Source organism: Homalodisca vitripennis, chromosome 3 (assembly GCF_021130785.1).
Source record: "Homalodisca vitripennis isolate AUS2020 chromosome 3, UT_GWSS_2.1, whole genome shotgun sequence".
In the NCBI taxonomy this organism is placed as follows: Eukaryota; Metazoa; Arthropoda; class Insecta; order Hemiptera; family Cicadellidae; genus Homalodisca; species Homalodisca vitripennis.
The window spans coordinates 32859731-32882959 of record NC_060209.1 but is presented as its reverse complement, the minus strand read 5'-3'; the positions used below and the strand labels follow the sequence as shown (position 1 = coordinate 32882959).

Here is a 23229-nt window from a genome sequence, read left to right as displayed (position 1 = left end):
GTATCTTTGTTGTTGTGTCCTTTTACATACATTCGATTGCATTATTGATGAGTGATTATCTTACATACTTACTTATTTAGATAATTTCATTTTAAAAGTGTAAAAAGTAGATTTTTTCTTTCAACTCTTGTAACAAATATTAATTACCTGGATGTTTTGGATTTTCAAGCAAGGTGAATAATTATGAACTTGAAACATTTCTCCACTGCCATATTCATTGTAGTTTATTAAACATAAAAACTAAATATATTGATTTAATGAAATAGCAAACTAATAACTACAGATAAATTACCTTTTTGAGTAACATACACATAAAAAGTTAGCAAACCAGTTTTCCAATATTCTAGAGGTTCAATAGCAACTAAAAGATAATAATTAATTTTCCAGTCGGCCATGCAAAAAATAATGCCGAACCAATTAGCCGACATTTCTGTTCTGAGACCACTTTTAATTTTAGGATTTCAAATAGATAAACTTTCTCTATAAATAACGCCTAACTTTTTCACTAGTATATAGCTAAACAGGTTATAAACAAAATATGCAATTTCATTCTAACATAATTGATACAGTTTTCACTTCTGAATAGGTGTTGATGAAAGGAAACAGCTTGTGTAGGTTTCATTCAAGATCCTTGATGGAATTAAAATGTAAGAGAGTTCTTAGAGATAGACGTAACTGTCTCTTATTTAATTTTACTAAACCTACCATTTTATTCGTTAATAGATAAAACGTTTATTCTTTCTAAATAGTTATTGTAACAAGAAATCTTCTCGAACATGATAACAAAATATCCAAATTTATATTTATATAAATGTATATAAATATTTACGTATATTTATCTACTGAAATTCAGACTGTAATTTATGCAATAAAACACTAACTAAAATATAATATGGCAAAATAAAATAACAATGATCAATGTAACAGATATGTTTAGGCTACTCAGAACTGCCAGATATTTTAAACTAAGTACACAATAAGATTATCAGAGTGACAATCTAGCGGTTAGCGAGTAAAGGAATAAAAGATAAGGAGAGTAAAAACGCTAACGAGAAAGTGGAGTCTGACAATATTATTCTACAAGCCCCCAAGTTCAGTAACAAAACTTGACGACATTGCGCTGCTAACCTTAAATATAAATATTCGCGGGAGAGGAGAATAATATCTTTACGGTTGCATAAAACTTCTACTATCGCTCTTCATAAGATTAGAATAGACTAGTTATGTTTTATTCTCAGTAAACAATACATTCAAAGCAAAAGATACTCACAATAATATTTAGGTACCATATTAACGGGTTTGTAGGAATAGCAAGGTATTTTACTTATTTTAACACACCTTTTAAGTATGAAAGGTTAAATCTTAGACTTCTTATCCTTTAACTAGATATTGACTTCCGTGCATAGTTAATAGTGACCGAGATCAACCGGTCAGAAGGCTGGCTGTAATATTGTATAACCTTCTAGTACCAATGTTACTTTCCTGGCCAGTGACATTGACCAGTATATTGAATTATTTCCTACTTCCATATAAACCGTGCTAAAAACATAATTCAATAAAATAGTGTGACTCATGTTTCTATTTGTAATTCAATTAGACTGTGTCGTTTTAATTAATATGAGCATTATATAATGAAAATGACTCATGAGCACAAATATTTTTAAAACTTTAAAAGCCTAGTTTTGACACTTTTCAAAGTATTAAATTGATGTAGTACATTATATTTAATTGATTTTTATTTTTAGTAATGCAAACCTAATCTGAGTTGATAAATGGTTCGAGTCAGCACAATTACCGACTAATATTTGTTGACCTTCGTTTTTCAAGAGCGCTTTAACCTTGCCAGATTCAAAATTATAACATACATAACCACAACTTTCAAGGTCGCTTTGCTCTTCAATTATGAGCAGATGGGGCACTCTCAAAAACGTGCAGTGTTTAAATGTGATGTCGGGCCTGACTAGTCCAAGCTCTTACCGGCACGATTGGCTGTCTCCGTCCTTGAAACCAACCATGGGTTAGTTCTTCTTAACATTGTTGTGTTATAAAGTGTGCTATATATAACCCCACTTTATTACTTGTATACTTTATAACCACATTTGTTAACTGAGTGCACGTTTTGATATAAAAATCTCGTAACGTCAAAATGCTAGATTATTATCTGGGATTTATTTACAACGACAAAAGCGTCAAAACTATAGACGTCGCAGAGACTGGACTATCCATAGTTTAAATTTAAAACCATAAACAATTTGTGATTGGTATATTTCATTTTGAGTTGAAACTATGAGTACATAAGTTATTAGGGTTTCGAACATTTGCCAATATTAAATGTTACAAAAAAAGTAACACTGCTTTTTCAGGGTTAAAATACATTGAAGTTCTTGAGGCGTCAAGTCCATATACATAAAACATATAAAATTAATACTTGTAACATATAACGATGAAAATTCCCGAAATCCTTTCAAATCATCATCGCAATAACAAACTTTAAACAAAGAGTTCGTGAGTTAACTGGAAGTTTGTTTTACTAAACACTTCGTCACACTTAATATTAAAGGAAAATGCTGTAATCTTAAACGAATCTAAACACAACATATTTAAAGATAAGAATACTGTTACATAAAACTAAAACTCCTTGAGGGTTTCATAAGATTTACATTGAACTACAACTCCCCTATTCCCCCTTGTTTACAATTCATTGTTGACATAAAATGTGAATTTTACAACATAAATATTTCATTATAGATAACGTCTATAGCAATGAAAGTATTTTCAAGCATTATATCGAAGGAATATAAACAAGCCGAACAATCCTTGCTAAGAAAGAACCTAACCAAGTTCCAAAAAAAGTTTTTTATCATTCCTGGAATTGAGTGTGGATAGCCGTCTGTTAGCTGACTTTTTCTTTACACTGGCTACGTAACTAGTAGACTATATACAATGATGTGTTAAGATTTGGTTATGGATAATTATAATAATTAGCTGTCGAGCGTTCAGCTAACCGTAACTTAAAGATTCGATTACCGTACTTCGAGCTAAAATTATATTACCAACGTGATAGAACAATATTTTATCACTTGGATTATGTAACCTCATGCATAAAAAAAGTAAGAGATCTTAAAAATAAATACATTATTTATTGTAGTAGTTTTCACATTAAAAATGCTCCATGTTCATTTAAGATTGTTGTTTATTCAATTATGGTATGAATAGTTTTTACTACAAGGCTTTACCAAAAGGGTATAAGAATAAAAACAAAAATCTTTGGCCGTTCAATAACTCCCATTATCGCATTTTATTGACCTAAACAAGGTTTTAGGCTAATAAGTATATTTATAAAACTAGAATTAAACTATAAAGATAAAAGAAATAAAAGAGTGGATTCTCAAAACAATGCATATTTTCAATGTTATAAACAGAAGCTTATACATAATTGCACTATTGAGTACGTTTTTCGTGTCAAATTTTAACTCTTACGCTCAATAGCAATGAAAGCTATAACAATCTTCAGACGAGTTACGTTACCGCTCGGTACTAAAGGTGTTAAATAAAACTGCAGGAATAAGACATTTATTCGTTTAGAACTACAGTATCTTAAGTAATAATTAGTTATTGAATAGAAAAGTGTAGAAAAACAATTAGAGTTTCTTTAAAATATTGCTTTAACAACGCTCACTTTGTTCTTTGATATACTGAAGACTAGTTGTTAACCATTAGGAAATAATAGCATCAAGCTCTTTTCTCATTGTTTTACTGTTTAATCAGATAACTTCTCAGTTCTTTTTATAGAATGCAGCCCTATATAATGCTCTGGTTTTCTAGTTTAACAAATAACTATAATATTCAGCTATCCACGTGGACTTGCGTCGCTCGATCGATCTAGCTTTTGATATCGGAAAATTAATTTTAATAAATTAATTTCATACTTAATTTTGTAAAGGACGATTTTTATTTTGCACTACCGTAAAAGACAAAGATCCCATATGGTACCTCAGCGTGTAGCCAACAATACAAAAACTGAATAAATGGCAGCTACTATGTGGGTCATGTCTTGTCACAGAAAATCTGCTTTAAATCAGTTATTTATTATTCGATTTAAATCATTTTAGTGTAATTATATTTGTGAAACCCCATCTAAAAACTGACATTCTTGCATTTCTTGATAAAAAATGCTAGTTTTCAAGATATTTAAAGTTTAAAAACTTTAATGGCCACCATTTTAGAAATACTTAAGATAATGTCATTATATTCTTTTCAATAACCCGCCTTGTTATCATAAACATTTGAGTCAAATTTCTTATAATTTAATTTATTACTTTTTAAGATATCTTTTATAACAACCACATACTGCCATACATATCGGAAACTAAGCACCGTAGACCCATGTTCATGCAGTGAAATATATTTGACTTGACCTGAGCAATAATGTGGTATACCTTTGACCAGAGAGTTCATTATATATGATAACTGTTTTCACATATTTTCAATTTTTTTACATTATTCCCAAAGTTTGCCTTTTTGGTAAATTGCTCGTCTTCATGTCCCAAGAATTAAATATGTACCATTCTATATAACAAAAATAGTATTTATAACCAGGTAATATTATTGAAATTTTTAGCATGTAATATGTTTATTCATATAACCAACGATACGATTTATAATAGTGTTCATATCTTGGATATGAGTTTAAAATTTGACTATCATTTCTTATATGTACAACTGTATAGCATAATTTTGCATGAATTCCATTTTAAAACTTTAACCACTTTCAATTTTCGTATGGATTTTTTTACTAAATATAGGACACGTTACTACCTTATCACATAAACAGATTTGTTTTATTGAAAAACGAATAAAACCAACCGATTACCCCGCCTCCCCCTCCCAAACTCGGAAGAGATAATCCTAGTTGTTGGCCAATTTGCAATCCTCTCCAATACCAGGTATTTGTCCTAGATATGAGCGTATTTATATCTACTGGTTGAATATCTTCAATGCTACAGCCACTTAACCTAATTTCATGATTTCCATTCACATTTCCATAAATCGTTACATTTAATCATGTATATTACCCAGCCTCAAGCTTACAGTTCAAATATAAAATTCTTCTTTGTTTTATCCATTATCATTTCAGAATTAATAATATCCATAATTATACATTATTATAGAAAGAATATTTTATAATAATGTACGTGTTTACAAAAAAACATTTGTAAAACCTCTTTTACAAATGTCTTCCACAACTTAGTTCAGTTTGTACAACCTATATGAAAATTAAACGAACCACATTTCAACATCATAGGTAAATCACTTCACTTATACGAAAACATTCAAAACTTTAGCTACTGTATTGCTATTTGGAGTGTCTGTTTGCTGCATATTTATTAAAAAGGATTTCCTTTAGAAAACATGCAGCTTTCGTATTTTCTATTATGTGAGTTAACCCTTTGAGTGGCACAGGTATTTTCCCAAGGCATATGCACAACGTGCCAGGCTGTTTTTTGCCTATTTGTAAGCTTTTGGGAAAAAAGCTGTTGTAAAATAACTACTTAATAGGTTGCCGTAATTTTGTTGTTTTTCTCATTAAATGCAGAATATGATACATATCGTTACAAACAAAATTGTATTTATACAAAGATAAAAATTACAGTATTTATAAAAAAAGGTTTATACTTTTTATGAAAAGGTAAGTTTCGACCTAATTTGAGTGTAAATGGTATCTTTTTTCTTTATACCATTATAAAGACCATATAATTTTAAATAAAACTCATGTATAACATATTATTCTGGAATGGAATAAATGTAGAATCGTAGCTGTAATGCCTAAATTTTTAATTTTCAATATTTCCCTGCTCATTTATTTGTGATATTCAATTTAAAAAAAAAACTTTTTTTAGTTTAATATTAGACGATAGCAAACAAATTCACATAACTAACAATCACTCCCACTTCTAGAAGAAAGACATTTATATTCGTTTTGAAAAATGCATTACATATTGTAATTGGTGTTTTTGAACATTTTGTTATGTACGGCACAATTTTAGAGGTAACTCGTAAATATTTAGAAAATATAATAGTCGATTTGGTTTTTGAAATTGTTTAAAAGCGATTGAATATAATAATTGTGGATATTTGGACAGTTACCAAGGCATTTATTTTTTTTTTATTATTTGTGTATTCAAAATACTTATTTCTATTTATATGTTCAATATTCAATACACCTATTTTATACCATATGATATATACCAGTCATAGTTTAGTCTTTTAAAACATGCGAATATAACACTATTGCTATTACTATATTATGTGTCTGCATTCAAACATGTTTTATAGTTTATAATGAGGTTTATAACTAGGTGTTTTATTATACTATGTGTAAAATATTTTTGAACACAAATGTATTTAGATCACTCAAAACCATAACAAAAACTGGTAGTAATGCTTTTCGCCAAGCCCCATAAAGATCTGTTATGAATGTTAATGTATTAATAATTTTTATAAAGTTTAAGTTGAATTTATAATTCAAAGTGTTTTATTTTCATTAGAACCTTTTACAAATAAAATTACATCAAGCGTGGCTATAAATAAGTACATTAATACACTACATAAATAAGTACATGAATATTTATTAATAGTATAATCATATTTTTTATTTGTCTTGATTCATTTTGAATTGTTCTGCAGTCACCCATTAATTTACCTTTATTCTCTTTCTTGTAAGAAACAATTATCTAACCATCTGTGAAAGTGATCTGTTTCAATGCTCTTTTTACAGTCATCTCAGTACCTTCAAACATTTTAATAATTCATTACTTGAACATTTTCAAAACTGAAAAATAAAAATTAATGTTCATTATTTCTTATTTCTTATTTAACTGTGAATAATAAGCTGTGAGAATAAGTGAAAGTATAATTGTTTTTTGCTTCCTCCAGTGGATCTGGATAAATGGCTGGAAGGAATCCTGTTGCTGACCAAGAACTCAGTGGAGCGTGCCAAACATTCCATAGACTCTTACTTCACGGCGAGGACCGCCTGTCCTTCTATCTTCTACAAAAGGAATCTGCAGGATCCTGAGCTCAAGGACAGCTTCAACCATGTGTGAGTTTAGCCACATAATTACGATCTTACTTTGTAAAAAATACTTTTTGTATCACTTTGAAAACTAGTATTTAATCTATTTTTTAAATTAATCTGTGAAGTATTTCTATTTGGGAGAATGAATGGCAGAATGACTCATGAAATGAAATCTAAAAAGATTAATTAAGGCAGCAAAAATATAAAGTTATAACATTATACCATTATTGTTGTACATGTATAATAGTGATTTTGCAACATGGTTAAAAGTATAATTTGGTTAATATCTATATTTATTCTAACTTTGTCTTAATTGCTCATCGCTAATACAGTGGAGAAAGAAAGGCACTTAGGATGCCATACTTGGTGTCCAAATAATTCAACAAGTAAAGAGGATTAGTCAAGAGTTTTGTGCTTACAAGGTTAGAACCTACTGCAGACCTCTTGCACGCGTCCTCTCCTACACGCGTTAATAACATCTGTGTCCAAAGGATAATATCTTTTCTACATGTTGTTTGGGAGTTTCAGCCTGTTACTCTTATGTATATGGAATGAAATAATATATAATAAAGTGTGTGTGTGTGTGTGTGTGTGTGTGTGTGTGTGTGTGTGTGTGTGTGTGTGTGTGTGTGTGTGTGTGTGTGTGCGCGCGCGCGCTGTTTTAAAGTTCTGAACAATAAAGTATTATCGTTTAGCTAAATTTATCACTAATCCACGATTCTTGACGAAGTAAGACCTAAAACAGGTTTGTATGCCAGACTTCTTCGTTTGTATTTAACTCAATATTTCATGTTAAAGGACATTCAGGTCCTAATATGAAGTACATACATTATGTGAATCGTATTTATCTAGCAAATAAATTCTGAGTGGACTTATTTTTTAAATGCAAATTAAAAATCTGTAGCCGCCGTTGTCGGATAATGTAGCTGCAGCCTTTTAGCATAGCGTTTATTTCATAATTGCACCATTTAAAAGTTCTTAAAACCGTGTAGTTGTCAGTATTTCTGTGCGATAATTCTTAATAGAAAGGTCCTATAGGCTTAAAACTTTATACACAGCTTCCTCTTCTTTTAATGAAGAACCTGTTGATTTTGAAGTTAAAAGATATAAGGGCATTTAGTCTGTATATATGTATGTCCGTTTGCCTTCATGAGCGAGAACTCTTGATGGAAATATCTTAGACTCGAAATTTGGTGCATAGGGTTTCCTTGGTCTAAGAGAGAACGTTTTTCTTTTTTTTTTATTTCAAGGTCAAGATGTAAAAGGAAGCAAAGCCCGTTAGTTCGGCCGTTTGTGCAATAAATCTTTTGATATGTTCTGTCGGGTTCTTCAATATTTTGTTGTGTTGGTTTAGTCATATAAATACATTATTGAATCAGACTAACCAACCAGTTTATATTTTTTTATAAATTGCGTAACGAATAAGTCAGCGAATTAAAATTATAAAGAAGTAGCAAATTTTAAAGTCTTATAAAAGCCAAATACAATTTGGCAAATCATAAATGTATGTAATCAAATATGTTTTAAGAACAAATACAACTAAGTTTTGCGTTTGATTGTATATACACATAATACTGCACCACTCAGTGACTATTATCGCTCAGCAAGGTGGCGCTGATGCCCGGGCTGACGGAGGAAGGACATCGAGTGCTGCTGATGAAGATCGACTCCCCAGACCCTGCCGTGTTCAACCTGGAAGCCCACATGAAGCGATGTTCGATGATAGTCGACTTCTATTTGCAACACGGCGTCGACTTCACCGGACTTCACGTGCTGCACGACCTTGAGCACATCGGCCTGGGCCATATATCCAAGTTCAGCCTGCAGCTCATGAAGGTTATGGCTATCGCAATGGTGAGATGCAATTTTATTACTTCTATAACACAATTATCAGATCCAAACATAAATATTCGGTTCTCGACTGTACAATCAATTCTTTAAGTTACTTCATTTCCTGTCAAATAACTGATGATGCATATCAGGTTGCCTCTGATCAACCATCTATCGCTTCCAGATCTCTCTCCTGCTATTTTTGTAGTATATTTAGACAAAGAACGTAACATAGTACTATTTGCATAGTCAGACACTTAATTACATGTTTTAAGTTCTAAGTTATTCAGGAAATACAAACCGGAAAATGCTATATTTATTTATATATAATATATCACATATAAATCGTAACATACCCTTGGAGTCCAGAATGCCATCTTCTACTGAACTCATTATATTAAAACGAGTTGGCAGTTCTGGAGACATATAGAGTCCTACATTTTCTGTGATGAAACACTCATTTCAAATCCCCGGAATGAGATAGATCGCTGATTTGTCAGTGCACTACTCCACTTCCAGAATTACATTTACCTCCTCCTATCTTCTATCGTAGCAAAGTTATTGTATCGTTCTTAATTAATTACCAATTTAGTAATTTCACTGAATTGCATAAGTGACAGGACAACTGTTAAAAATGTTTTTTCCTTCGGATTTCTGTGAAATACTATCAATATATATATCGTTATGTTTTTATGGAAAATCATTACGATTGTTTAAAATTTTAGAGATTTGATCATGTTACTTAAATTATGAGATCTATATCTCAAGGAATATTTTATTAAAAATACTTTCTCTAAATATCTTTAAAGATAATAGACCTACATCCATTCAAGAGATTTTAAATCATTATTTAAAATATTTGGAGATTTTCTTACGATTTTCCACTTACTATCTGACTGAGCGCAAAATGTTTGTAAAAAAAAATACTAGTGAGGTATTTTTAGTTTTTTTTTTTTTTAATATTAATATAGGGGAAAATAAAGCTATAGGCACACATAACGATGTGTTTCACAAGTAAACCAATGTCCACTGTTTAAAAATAAAACTTAGAATGGATAAAACTAGTGACGAATTTGAACCTGTTGTTCTTCACGTTTTGGGGGTTGACATACAGAGAATTTTTGCAAAACCTCGCCATTGAAATAAAACGGCTGAAATCTTTAATTTACATTTGAAATATCACTTAAATGCATTGTCAGAAGTTTTTCAGGGTTTAGAATAATTCAACAAAACGTTATAAATATATTAGTAATACTCGATGCTCATTTTGGTAGTCATATAAAGCAATATTGTCTAAGAAACATATTATTTCTTATTCGTAGAGCTATCGCTCTTATAGTTTATTATAGCATACGGTTTCTGTCTTCCCCAATGATTCAGCACAATCGTGTTTCAAGCCAACTAAAAGATTTTTGCTGGAGATGGACTCAAAAAAATAAATGCTAGGTCAATGCACGGAGGGGGGATAAGCTTCTTTTTTGGAATGAATGGAATAAAAAATAAATATTCGGCGAAGGAACCATTAGCTTTATTGTTAAATGTTGACACAGGAAGAAACACGGAAGTTTGTCCACAGTTAGTGGGTCAGGTCATGTTAGTTTATACGGTCATTGTGAGCCAGTTTATTGCTAAACTTCCTGGATAGAAACCAACTCTCTTTGTTCGTCACTGCATCACACGACATGCATTTTCAAGAACACAACAACACCTTTCAGCAGCTTTTAATTTAAGCATTGAAACCAGAATTTAACATTATTAATTGGATGTGCGATATAAAAGGTAAATTATCTATACCATTTAAAAAAACCTAAATTTGGATGTTTGTGTGTTTGTAAATCACGTATAAACTACTAGACCAACTATACTGAACTTTTACATGAAAGTCACGGGTTAACATGTAGGCCTACTCTTATTTCGAAAATACTTTCGGGCTTCGCCCCACTGGACTATAAAGTTTCATTACAGTAAACAAATAATATTAATTACAAGAGTCTGTTAAATTTAATTACCTTTTTTGAGCAAACATTGTTTCATGACAATACAACCATATTTTCAATTGAATTAACTACTATTTTAAATTTGTTTTCATTTGTTGAAATTTTAACATTGTGTTTATGGGGTTACCTAAGGTCGTTTCACTGCAGCTGGCTTCTTAGACAAAGATAGATCCAGGCTGCACATTAGATTATATAAGCGGCGACACTAAAAGAGATAAAAAAATTTCGCTCATCGTTCTGCAGGTAGGTCAACTGAATTCTGCTGCACCTGTATATAATAAGTATTCATTCATATACCGTTAGTAGTTCTAGTGTTTCTGGCACCACTACCTCAGTACTTATTGTATTATTTCGGCTCTTCTTAATCAAACTTAAAGTAAATCAGGATTTTAAACGTTGCAGGAAGTGATAAAGTATGTATCTTCAATTCAATTGTACTATGCATTTCAGAAAAACAATACAGCGTTTATAAACCGTTCATAACTTCAATATTCGTAAATATATGTTCTGAAATAACTTTTGTTGGTATCCCCATATTTGGTATGTTTATGCCCATCTTGATTCACTATTACATTATGATGTTAATGGGAACGAACAATTTTTGTACGTCAAAATTATCTAAGATAACAAATTACAATTTATTAGATTCTTACAGATTGTACACCAGATATTTTTTATAATCGATCAATTCTCCGAAGTTAGAAATCTTAGTGGCCTAATCTTGGGGACATCATCTTTTATAACACACTAGCTGTTTCCCACGGCTTCGCACGCTCTTCATAAGCTTTGCCCGTGTATGTGAACTTCTGGTTTAATTGAATTATATTTACAACACCGATGTAGAGTTTGCCTTGTTGCCACGATCAGGAAAATATGTCAAAAGTGTATGTTTTAATATTTGTATCCATACATGAACTTTATTATAAAATGGTCTTCTATTCAAGTGTTAAGTTCAATAAATAATTTATTTTTAAGACAAATGTACACCCGTACAATGTAGACATTGTATATAGTTTTTAGCTACTTAATATACGTAACTGTGTCGTGATTGCAATTTATAACTTGCAGGCGCTTTCAAAACTTTTATGTTCGCAGCACTGCCTGGTGGCAAGTTACATCAATGGGCATACAATATAAACCATCTCCATGGAAAAATGCATGTACATACAAATTTTCATAATGATCGGTCAAATAGTTCACGATTCCATAAAGGACAAACACACACACATTCATTTATATGTGTATATATATATATATATATATATATATATATATATATATATATATATATATATATATATAGATTTGTGAAAACCCCAGCAGATGAACGTGCCAACAACCTTATGATATTACAATATTTGCATAACTGAGGCAGCTCTCATTCATCTTATAGATAGCGTAGCCCAAGCTGGACCATAATCTATATAATATGAATTGAATTAACCTTCTGAAGTACAATGAGATAAAAATGTGTTGACCTTTTAACCGTAAACCATAAAACTCCAATCAGAATGAAGCCAAGCACAGAGAAAAGTATAATTCCAAACTTCATCACATCCCGACTACAATGAATAACTCTACTAAATGAGTTGAGAACTCTATACGTAGCAGCAAACTTCGTGTGTACATTAGTTTTCCATTTAAAAGATTTTTTAATACATTCGGTGCACTGCATGGTTATCTAAAAGAGCTTGTTTAGAAATTAAGAATCTTTTAATATAGAAATGTATTTCAGATTAAATATAACATTGATCATATAGGTAATTTTAAAAGCACGTACCCATTGATCGAAAGAGACAGTTCACATTATACATTGTTTTGGTTATTCTGGCGTAGATAAATCTCAGTTTAGTGTTTTACTGTCTAATTATATAATATTTATTTCTAATACAATAAAATATATGTTTTTATATCACACTTCTTTTAAATAATATAGCTTATTTTACGTTTTTCAAACCGGTTTGTTTCTTTTTTTTAACAACTAGAAGATTTGGCTATATCACCGCTACTATAATTTTCATAAAACATTTATCTCGTCTGTTCAATTTCGAGTTTATTAAATTCATTGTCTGAAATTTTCAGGTGCGCTGAGACAGACAAACGTACAAATGTATTGGGTGAGCGTTAGCGAAGCCTATCACTCGTGGGGCTTAAGAAATTAATTTACGCGTGTCTTTCTGTCAGTCTGCTTCTCTATCTGTCTTTCTTTCGGCACGATATCTCGAAAACGAACTGGAGTACAGACTTGAAGATTTAATTTATATATTGGCAACACTGAGTTTGGTGATAGTGCATATCACTCCACGGGATTTGCAAGCGTTAGTATTTTTACATTGGTCTTCTGGGTTGGTACCCATGAGTGTAACTAGAAAATTGTAGAATAAATCAATTTGTATATGAACTGATTATAAGTATATGAGATTTTATCAAGTGACATACCTGTATTATCCTATGTAGGTTATTCATACAGTAAAAAGAATAAAAAATGAAAGTGAAGTGAAAAGAAATGAGTGAAAGTTAATCTTAAAAGTGTGTGCCAAGATCTGATTTCAGCGCACTCTTACGTTGTAGTACTCTCCCTAACTTAAGATAAATGAAACCTAACTCATTAACCAAAAATTTAAATGTATCATATGAGAAGATATTGCGATAAAGACCATCTGCAGACGTTGCATTTTGGATTAATCTTTGTTTCCACATAGACAAGAATAAGTTCTAGGTTAGCGTAGTGTATTTTTAACCACTGAATTTGAATAAATAATAAATATTTATTTTCCATCATTTACATTCATGTTTACAAATAAATGAAAAAACTTAGGAATTCACTGACCAAAAACAAGTAGCTTGTCAGTGTAACAGATACACAATACACAAATAAACAGTTTATAGCTTGCTCTCACATAAAAAAACTAAAAGGTCAACAGTCTGCTTTCCGTGACGTCTGCACAAGACTACAGAAAACGACAACCAAAATAAATACATATAGAAGTTTATACAGTATAAAGTGACTAGGAACTAATAAAACAATGCAAAGAATAAAAAAATAAAAAACAAGCTTTGAAAAAAATACAAATATACAATCTTATGTACTAAAATCATAAATAATTTTACAAAAAATGTATAAAAAAATATATTGAAATAATGGAAAATTAAATTAATGTATTACATAAAATTACATACAAATATCAGAAAAATCACATACGTACACTTACATGCATACATACTATAGAACATCCACACTCCAAAACATACATTCACACGTACACACTACTGTGAAAAAAATTATGTAATAATGATGTAAACAATGTAATAGGTGGTTGCATAAAACTTAAATTAATACACTCGTTAAAAAAGCAATATCAGGTTTTGTAAATAGCCAGGATTTTAGTAAGGAGCAGAATTGTTTTAAGTTATTACTCGATTTGATTTAATCAAAATGAAAAGAATTTAGCAAATCGTCATTGAAGCCGATGACGTATATTGACTCAGGAGGTTGACTCAATATTCTTTTGTCTGTCAGTTGCATGTAAAAATTTATTTATGTACGAAGTCTGTCTGTCTGTTTGACCACACGATATCTCGAGAATGAAAAAGTTATGGGTTTAAAATTTTGCATGCAACCTTACGTGCCACGGAGTGTGGTGTACTTCCACCCTGCAATTAGTAAGAGGAAAAGGTAGTAAAGAGTTAATGTTTCACAAATAAAGTCATTGTCCTTCATAATTTTCTGAGCGTTAGTGAAGCCTATCAATGAAAGGGTTGGAAAAACTTCATTGGTGTCTGTCGTCCACATGATATCTCTATACTAAAACAAACTAACCTATACACTTCATATTGTGCTTGAAGCTGAATTTCTATATAAAGAAACACTGAGTTCGATTTTGCGCGTAGGTTAGTGAATATATTTACAATGGTTTTATGTCCAATGAGAAAAGAATAGAATAGAAATATTTGTAAACAAACTTTATACACTCCAACGAATAGTTCGTTGATAAACTCATAAGAGATTTAACATGTAATAATTTTAACATATGTAGCCTAATTTTCCCAACATCATTCTGTGGTAACTTGGTGTGTGGACTTTAACACGATGACTGCGGAAAATTCCTTAGGACAAAGATTGACATTGAGTGTGGTTGGTCTCACTCAGTATAGACCAGCAGTAAAAGTGTTCAACACTAACGTTAAATCCAATTAAATTATCAAAATCTCAATGTTCATGTGGCAAATTATCTCGAGAAAGATGTCTTCTGTAGGCTTCTACATAGATAAAAATAAGTTCTATTATGTTACATATTCAACCATGGGATTTGAATGAGCGTCGTTCTAGCTTATCACTCAGTAAACTTACATAATTTCTCTTTTGTTTTCTGGAACATGTAAATATTTACTCGCTGTATGATTTATGTACATGTCTGTCGTTAATCTCTTGTATGTCATTAATGGACTTTAATTATATCATATCATTAATTATCTGTCATTAATAAACCATTATTCTTTATATGGATATTTTTATTTTTAGTATGACTATATATAAATATAATTTCTAAACGTTTTTAGTTATATTTTAAATTGTAAGTTTAAATGTAACAATGGACTACTTATAAGGTCCAACTTTTCGCCTCTATAAAGAAGTATTTCCATTCGTTCATTCAATCATTAATGATTTGAGCTATAGACCTGTAATTTTGCAAAGCCTGTTTTCAAAGGAGTTTCTGCATATGCCAATGGCATTTAAATTGATGAAAGTAACCGTTTTACGGGGAAATGGTCCAAACCCACTTACAAATATTTATTGACTTCCCCGGGATTCGAACCTGTGACCTCTCGGTTAGACAGTTGCAGCCTTACCCCTACGCTACGGTCAAGGTCAGAGTGGTGTGGCATACCCCTACCTTCTAATTATGAGTATGGAGTAAGTGCACATTTATTTGAACCACTGTTAAGAATTTAAAGTCACAAACTTTTACAGGTTAAGAGTGCTAGTAAATATATTCATAGATATGTATTCTTAATCGTAGTCATATATAAAAAAAAAACAGTCAAAGCTAATTTTGTACAGTTAATTTTAATTGTCTTTAAAGTTCAGTGAACAAAGAACCTCTGTATACCAATTCATGAAAGTGTTTCATGAAAGTTTCACTAGGCGCAGCACCTGCCAGAGCAATCATTGTTGCAGACCGGAATGTACGCAATCAACACAGATTGTTTTTAATTGTTTCCGCTAATTTATTCACCACCTTAAACTGCTGTGCGTGTTACAGAAGGCGTACCCCTGCCGGATACCCAAGATTACGCTGGTTAACACCCCTTACTTTGTGGACAAGGTGTTGGCCCTCTTCCGTCCATTTATGTCACCGAAACTCATGGCCAGGGTATGTATGATATAATGTATGATAGGAGGATGTGACACCAAGTCAAGCTGTCTTTCGTACTATAATTTTCTTGTATTGGTCATGTTTGGGTTGTAAAGGTTAAATAAAAACTGACACATTTACTTCGCTGATGATTTCGAAGCGCTTTAAAACTTTTGTGTTGAATCTATTTTAATTTTAAGGTAACTATAGCTAATTTTAAATTTTGTTTAATTGAAAAAATCTTTCAAAGAAGCAATATTTTTTTAAATTATAACCGTATGGTATTTGTAGAAGAAGCTTATCTTTGGTTGCCTGTTGAAAATCTAATCCAGATCTCTGGCCCTCAGATAACTTCCTTCAAGGACTCCTCACAATTACTGAACATCCTGCCTGCTCATCTGGTGCCTATGGATTATGGTGGTCTCGCCCCTTCTGTGGACGAGCTCAATGGTAGGTTTCCTTTATCATATCTTAGTTTTTATCCTTATATTGTAATAGATTGTATAAAGGAAGGAAGTTTTCTCTTACCTCAATACATTAAAATTTTTATATTTACACATCTGTGGGTCAACGAAATGAGAGAAGAATACTGTGACATTTCTTATCTGTAAAGACGAAAATCTGCTACCTTTATCTCGAACTGATATCAGCACAGTTCTCAGCATTTTCTGACGTATAAAACTAGCGTCGTTTGAACACAACGTAACTCTTTGGAGACCATCTTAACAGTTACATATAAAAGCAACGACAGCGATTTGAATATGATTATTTTGTCTAAAAATCGATCGATAATACAATGTCAGGTCAGTGTTTGACATTACAAAAGAGATCGGATTGTCGATGTATTGTCTATGTAATCGTCAATGTGAGGTAGCAAGAAGTTGCCATTTTGAAATACAATACAATACATCTTTATTGCTGTTGACACAGATTTACAGCGCATAGCGTCATTCATATAACTGCCTGTCGTTCACATTCACTCTCTTTCGTACACTAAAATTGTTTCGTAGCACATATTCTTTCACTTGAATGTGCTTCCAAACTCATCTTTCCCAACTATCTCAGCAACTTTTCGTGAATAAGAAGAATAATTTATTCACACAATAGAACACAAAGGATTTCTATGCAAGTCAACTCATCAGTATAAAAAGTAATTATAGAAAAGCAACAGAACAGGACTGTTTAATAGAGCATAAAATTTAAATGTAAAACACAGTACATTCTTGCACCAATTTTAAAATTAATTCTACTACAAAAACAATCGGTCTAATCCAGACATGGGTATCACGAGAGCCTTGTGGAGACTGTAGAAAGTCTTCCCGATCAAGTAAGCCTTTACTAATAGTTTTTGAAACTGTTTACATTTTTTTTTAATTTTGATTACATTTAGAAGTAAATTGTAAAGTTTAGAACCAAAATAAAAATTTGAGTTTTTGAAAGGTTGAGTCTGAAACGGTCTGAAATTAGGTGATTTCTGTGCCGTGTGTTATAATCATAAATGTGGAAAAGATGTACTCACCTTCCGAATAAATAGGACACACAACGGTAACCTAGCCGCCAACGCGTGAAACGCGTCAGAAGATCTTACTAAACTCTAAAATTGTCTCTGATTCTAGTCCCGTATTAGTGAATATCCCCATCTTGCACCAAGACGCACTTTCATTCACAGTAGAATATCACAATCTATAGAGACATTTTCCGAAAGGTAATCTTATATATATCTCTGAAATTAATATTTAAAATTACTCTGAGATATTTCTGTTGGTGTCTAAAATTTCTCTAGAGCTCTTTCAAGGCACAATCAACTCAAACTATGATTCCTCGTGTCAATTAAGGATGCATAAGACAATAAACAATATACAAAACATATTTTCAACATTTTAAAGACTAATATTGCTTTCTAAACGTTCAATAATTAATTAAAAATGAAAAATATCCTATATAATAAAGGTTTAACCATGAGAAATGGTTGTATTATTTTAATGGTTATATATAACAAATTAAAAATATTTTTCTGGCTTAATTTTTTAAAACTTTTTTGATAATATTAAATTAAATTAATTTTTAAGACCCTTCTTCGGAACTACCTAAAGAATTTCTAAGGACCATTGTGTATATAGATTTCTTAGTAACCTGCCACTTATTTTATTTTATGTGTTATGATTCTCATTACATATGCCTGTATCGTAGATAGAATGTTTAATATGTTGTCCAGCATTGAATGTTATCAATCTTGGAGTGTGAATGCTATAAAATCTAATCGATTTGAAATTAATGCTCTCGTTAAAAACTTCCAACGACAAACAGCCGTGATACTGAACATTTTCATGTCATCTCCTGAATACTCAATTAAAAATTTTAAATTTATGCATATATTTCAATATACCAGTCAAGTACAGAATATTTAAAAAATTTCATCCACGCCATTCCATCACAAAATCTTTTAGTTTTCACCGTTCTTAACGCCATTATTTAAATAATTTAACACCCTGATGTATAATAATTGTGCCCATTCACAAAAACCAAGCATAGGTTTCGATGGAATGGGTACGAAAGGCAGGCTGGTTAAACAATATTTGTAATTTATGTAATTTCTTTAAACAAACTTAAAACTATTTATAAGACCCATAGTACTTGGTTCGGTTGGAAACTTTATTCATTAATTCGTTCGTAAGCAGCAAAATGAGTTAACCAGGATTACGTTGACCAAAGTTTTAAGTATACTAAAGGTGTGGATTAACTATTGTGCATCCAGGTAAGCCAGAGAATAATTTTACCCGATTATTAGGTGTACGAGTATATGGCAAACTTTATATAATTTGAGTCATGTTCAGAAGGAAATTAAGTGTCAGGGATTCAATTCGTAATAGAGTTAAATGCATCAAGGAGATAATTTGACAAGGCCTATAATTCTAACACAAATTTTTAAGGTAGCTATAGGAATTATTTAAAGTACTTTGACCTTGGAAAAGAGGGAACCAAGTGAATACCTTTATAGTGGATTAAGTTGCCCAGAGAATTAAATAACCCCAGTTTTATAATTTAACTCAACCAGAGAATTAATTAACGTATATAAATCTTAGGATTAAGTTGGTTAAGGTTTCAGTTGCAGGTATAATTTGTGTTGTGTGTGAGTTAAAGTTCATCTGAGATCTAATAGATTAGATTTTAAATTGATATGTTGATTTAAATGTCACTGACTAAAAGTGAGGTTAAATTTTTAAAGTCAAATCCTTTAAAAGTGAAAATATTTTACAAGATAATTTAGCAATACATTTTTTAACACTTCACTTGGAATTATAGACTTTTAAAATGGTATTTATATGCGATTTAGTAAGCAGACATACGGAAGAATGGCTAGCAATATGGATATGGAATTTTTTAAATACATGTGTACATAAAACCTTTTATAATCTACATAAACAACAACGAATACTAGTATAACAAGGAATACTATTTATACACTATAAACAAAAATATATCATTGCCTTCAGGGCATTTTTTATAAATATTGAATACAGAAACCCATATAAATGTATGTATATGTTATATTCTTTATTTCAGCTAGTTCTGTACTTGATTCTTTAACTTTTTTACCTATTTGCTAAATACTTAATTTAGTGCCTGCTGTTCTCTATCTTGCTTTAATTTAACTTTGTAGATATTCTGTTCATGGTAGTTGAACTGTATCTCTGCTGGTGATTGTTTATTGTCATCTGGTCTTATTATTCCTAGTACAATTGTAATTTTTGTACTCATCTACATGTATGTCATCTCGTAGTATATAATAGTCAACTAGTTGCTTGCCGTTGAAATAAATAAATAAGAATATTATATAAATAATAGTGCATACACAAATGTTATATCCTTCGTCTGTGTCCTCATTAACTAGTTAATATGTAAAATACCTCTTGTAACAAGCGAAGAAGTTCTATGTTTCCTATTGTCAGGAAATATGGTACCTTTACCAAAAAAAAAACAAGCACGAAAATTAACGATATCTAACATTAAGATTTAATTTAACATAATGACCCAACCAAGAATCAATTGCATTACATCTACCATGACATGTAAGGAGTTCTATAGGGACTATTGTTGGAAAAAATAATTTAAGACGATGGTGGTATCATCCAGATGTTTTTAAATTTATGGTTGGGTAAGGACAAATAGGTCATTCAATTTCAATCCTCAGTGATTAGAATAAAGAGGTCGCTTTAAATTCAAATTGGAGTTTCATTTTTAACAGGTGAATATATTTATGTACTCTAGATTTCTAGTCGTGTGTGCTGAGTGCCTATTTTGCCACAATCCATCTTAATATATGCCTATACCAATTTCAAATCCATATTAGAAAGTGAGTTTCTATCACATACTTCCTTATTTAATAACGCATTTTTAGGCTATAGGACATTTACTTTACCCTTGACTTCAATCCGGGATTATAATTTGTTTTTACACTAACTATTTATGTTTTCGTTAACTTTCTAGGGATTATTCCATGGAACAAACTGTTGACGTATCTATAAGTGATAAGTGAAGGGTAGTTGATAAAGGTGATATTTATCTCACAGGTGTTGATGAGTAAGTACTCTTCACCGTTATATTGTAGCCTTTATTGGTATTGCGTTTAGTGGTGCTGTATGTAGTGTCGTATGATTCGATCTCTACCTGTTATTGCAGTTTGTGTGATTTAGTTGCGAGCCAAATACTGATCGATTTGTCTTTCTTTTTCAGGTTTTTGGAGGACAAAAATGGAAGAAAGCGCAGATTTCTTCGCTCTGTCTGATTCGCTGAAGACAGATGAGAGGAAAAGGCTGGGTAAAAAGAATATTTCAGAATCTGAGTTTGGCCCCAACGGATCCTTCAGACAACTCTCTGTAGATTGACACATCACCATTGAAAAGGATCTTCAGACAATCTTCTATAGATTGACAAACGACACCATTAAACGGATCTTCAGACAACCTTCTATAGATTGACAAACGTCACCATTGACCGGATCTTCAGACAACTATCTGTAGACTGACACATCACCATTGAACGGATCTTCAGACAACCTTCTATAGATTGACAAACGTCACCATTGACCGGATCTTCAGACAACTTTCTGTAGACTGACACATCACCATGGAACGGATCTTCAGACAACTATCTATAGATTGACAAACGTTACCATTGAACGAATCTTCAGATAAACTTCTATAGATTGACAAACGTCACCATTGAACGGATCTTCAGACAACATTCTGTAGATTGACACATCACCATTGAAATGGATCTTCAGACAACCTTCTATAGATTGACAAACGTCACCATTGAACGGATCTTCAGACAACTTTCTGTAGATTGACACATCACCATTGAAAAGGATCTTCAGACAACCTTCTATAGATTGACAAACGTCACCATTGAACGGATCTTCAGACAACCTTCTGTAGATTGGCACATCACCATTGAAAAGGATCTTCAGACAACCTTCTATAGATTGACAAACGTCCCATTGAACGGATCTTCAGACAACCTTCTGTAGATTGGCACATCACCATTATCAGTTTAGGTCTAGTGTAATTTATTTTTTAATATAATTAAATATATTTACCTATATTAAAAGTGTTTTATTACTCCTGCAAAGACATTACAACTGTAAGCAGAAAATGTTTGAATAAAGTAATAAGCTAATCGATGGGTGTATGCGTTTTAAAAATAATAGACTCTTCTAAATCTAGTAAACTATTTTTCGTTTGTACTTACTCATAAACAGTACTGTGATTCCTGGAACCCGCAAAAACTACTAAATCCTAAAATGTTTCAAACACAATTTTTGTATATTAAAAATTGCTTTTGCATTGACATTCTCTTATTGGAATTATAAGTTTAAGACTCGTATTTATTTACTAAACAATTAAAGCTATATATTTACTCTATTATTAACCATGCTTGGTTAAATACACTATTTTATTACACAAATGTATATAACTTAACCTTTAATATTGTAGTATTATCCTCGAAGAACGCTATGAAAAGAAATGTTTTCGAATAATATTAAAAATCGACTATGAATAAGAGTAGTATAATTGACGAAATGTAAATAGCACAACTACCACGATTGAGAATAATAAAATAGTTACTTATTACGAATATCCATAACATAAAAAAGAATTTTCATTAACTAATGGTATAAAATACAATCTCATTTTTTAATTTAGCACTAATTACACAATTATAATTACTTGATTTAAAGATTTAATCAATATACATAATTATTTACAGTTTTTCACACTATTAGTTTTTGTCCTTTATAACTGGAAATACACAAATGTACACGGTACTAAATATAGCATTATATAGAGTAGTTTTAAAATTATTTAAAGTTACAGTTGTAATACAAGCAAATTAAATAGAGCAAACAATACAATATTTGGTTCTATGTTAAACAAACTTATACTCAGGTATGGTACATTAAAAGTAAAAACTTAAATCTGTTATTAAAACTAAGAAAATTAATTATATATATCATACTCATATTAGATCGAAGACCAAAGAAGCACATAGAAATCTTAAGGCAAGATTTGCGTCTAATTAATCGTACAAATGTGAAATACGGGCATTACTTACTAAAAATATTTTTACTTAAAAGAGTTCTTGTCTCAAAGTTCGAAATCTTATTCTTCATAAGCATTCAATGTCTCAACATCCAACAGCAAATCCCCGACTAATTTATCAATCTGTAAAATAAGGTTTGTCAGACAAAATTTTAAAATAAGAGCTTATAATGTAGGATTTTATCATCTCTGTACTCTACACGTATGGAAATAAACTCAAGGCACACCGTTGTCTTGCACCTTAATAACCAAAACTAAAGAGAGCAATTTTCTGTTTAATAAATTTTACTTTGGTGATTCCCGAAAAGGAAAATGATCTTTTGCGATGCTGTTGTGTTAACAATCAGAAAGAAACAATCGGTGCT

General features: G+C 31.1%; 1 protein-coding gene across 1 annotated transcript in view; it reads left to right on the top strand.

Annotated features, from left to right (window-relative positions):
- Positions 1-21866, top strand: part of LOC124358630 (retinol-binding protein pinta-like) — a 31544-nt gene extending 9678 nt beyond the window's left edge. The window contains exons 3-7 of the mRNA XM_046810930.1: positions 6937-7102; positions 8683-8932; positions 16170-16280; positions 16610-16712; positions 20997-21866. Coding sequence (XP_046666886.1) covers positions 6937-7102; positions 8683-8932; positions 16170-16280; positions 16610-16712; positions 20997-21148 — 782 coding nt within the window. The 3' untranslated portion in view covers positions 21149-21866. The remainder of the gene's footprint in view (positions 1-6936; positions 7103-8682; positions 8933-16169; positions 16281-16609; positions 16713-20996) is intronic.
- The last annotated feature ends 1363 nt before the right edge of the window (positions 21867-23229 follow it).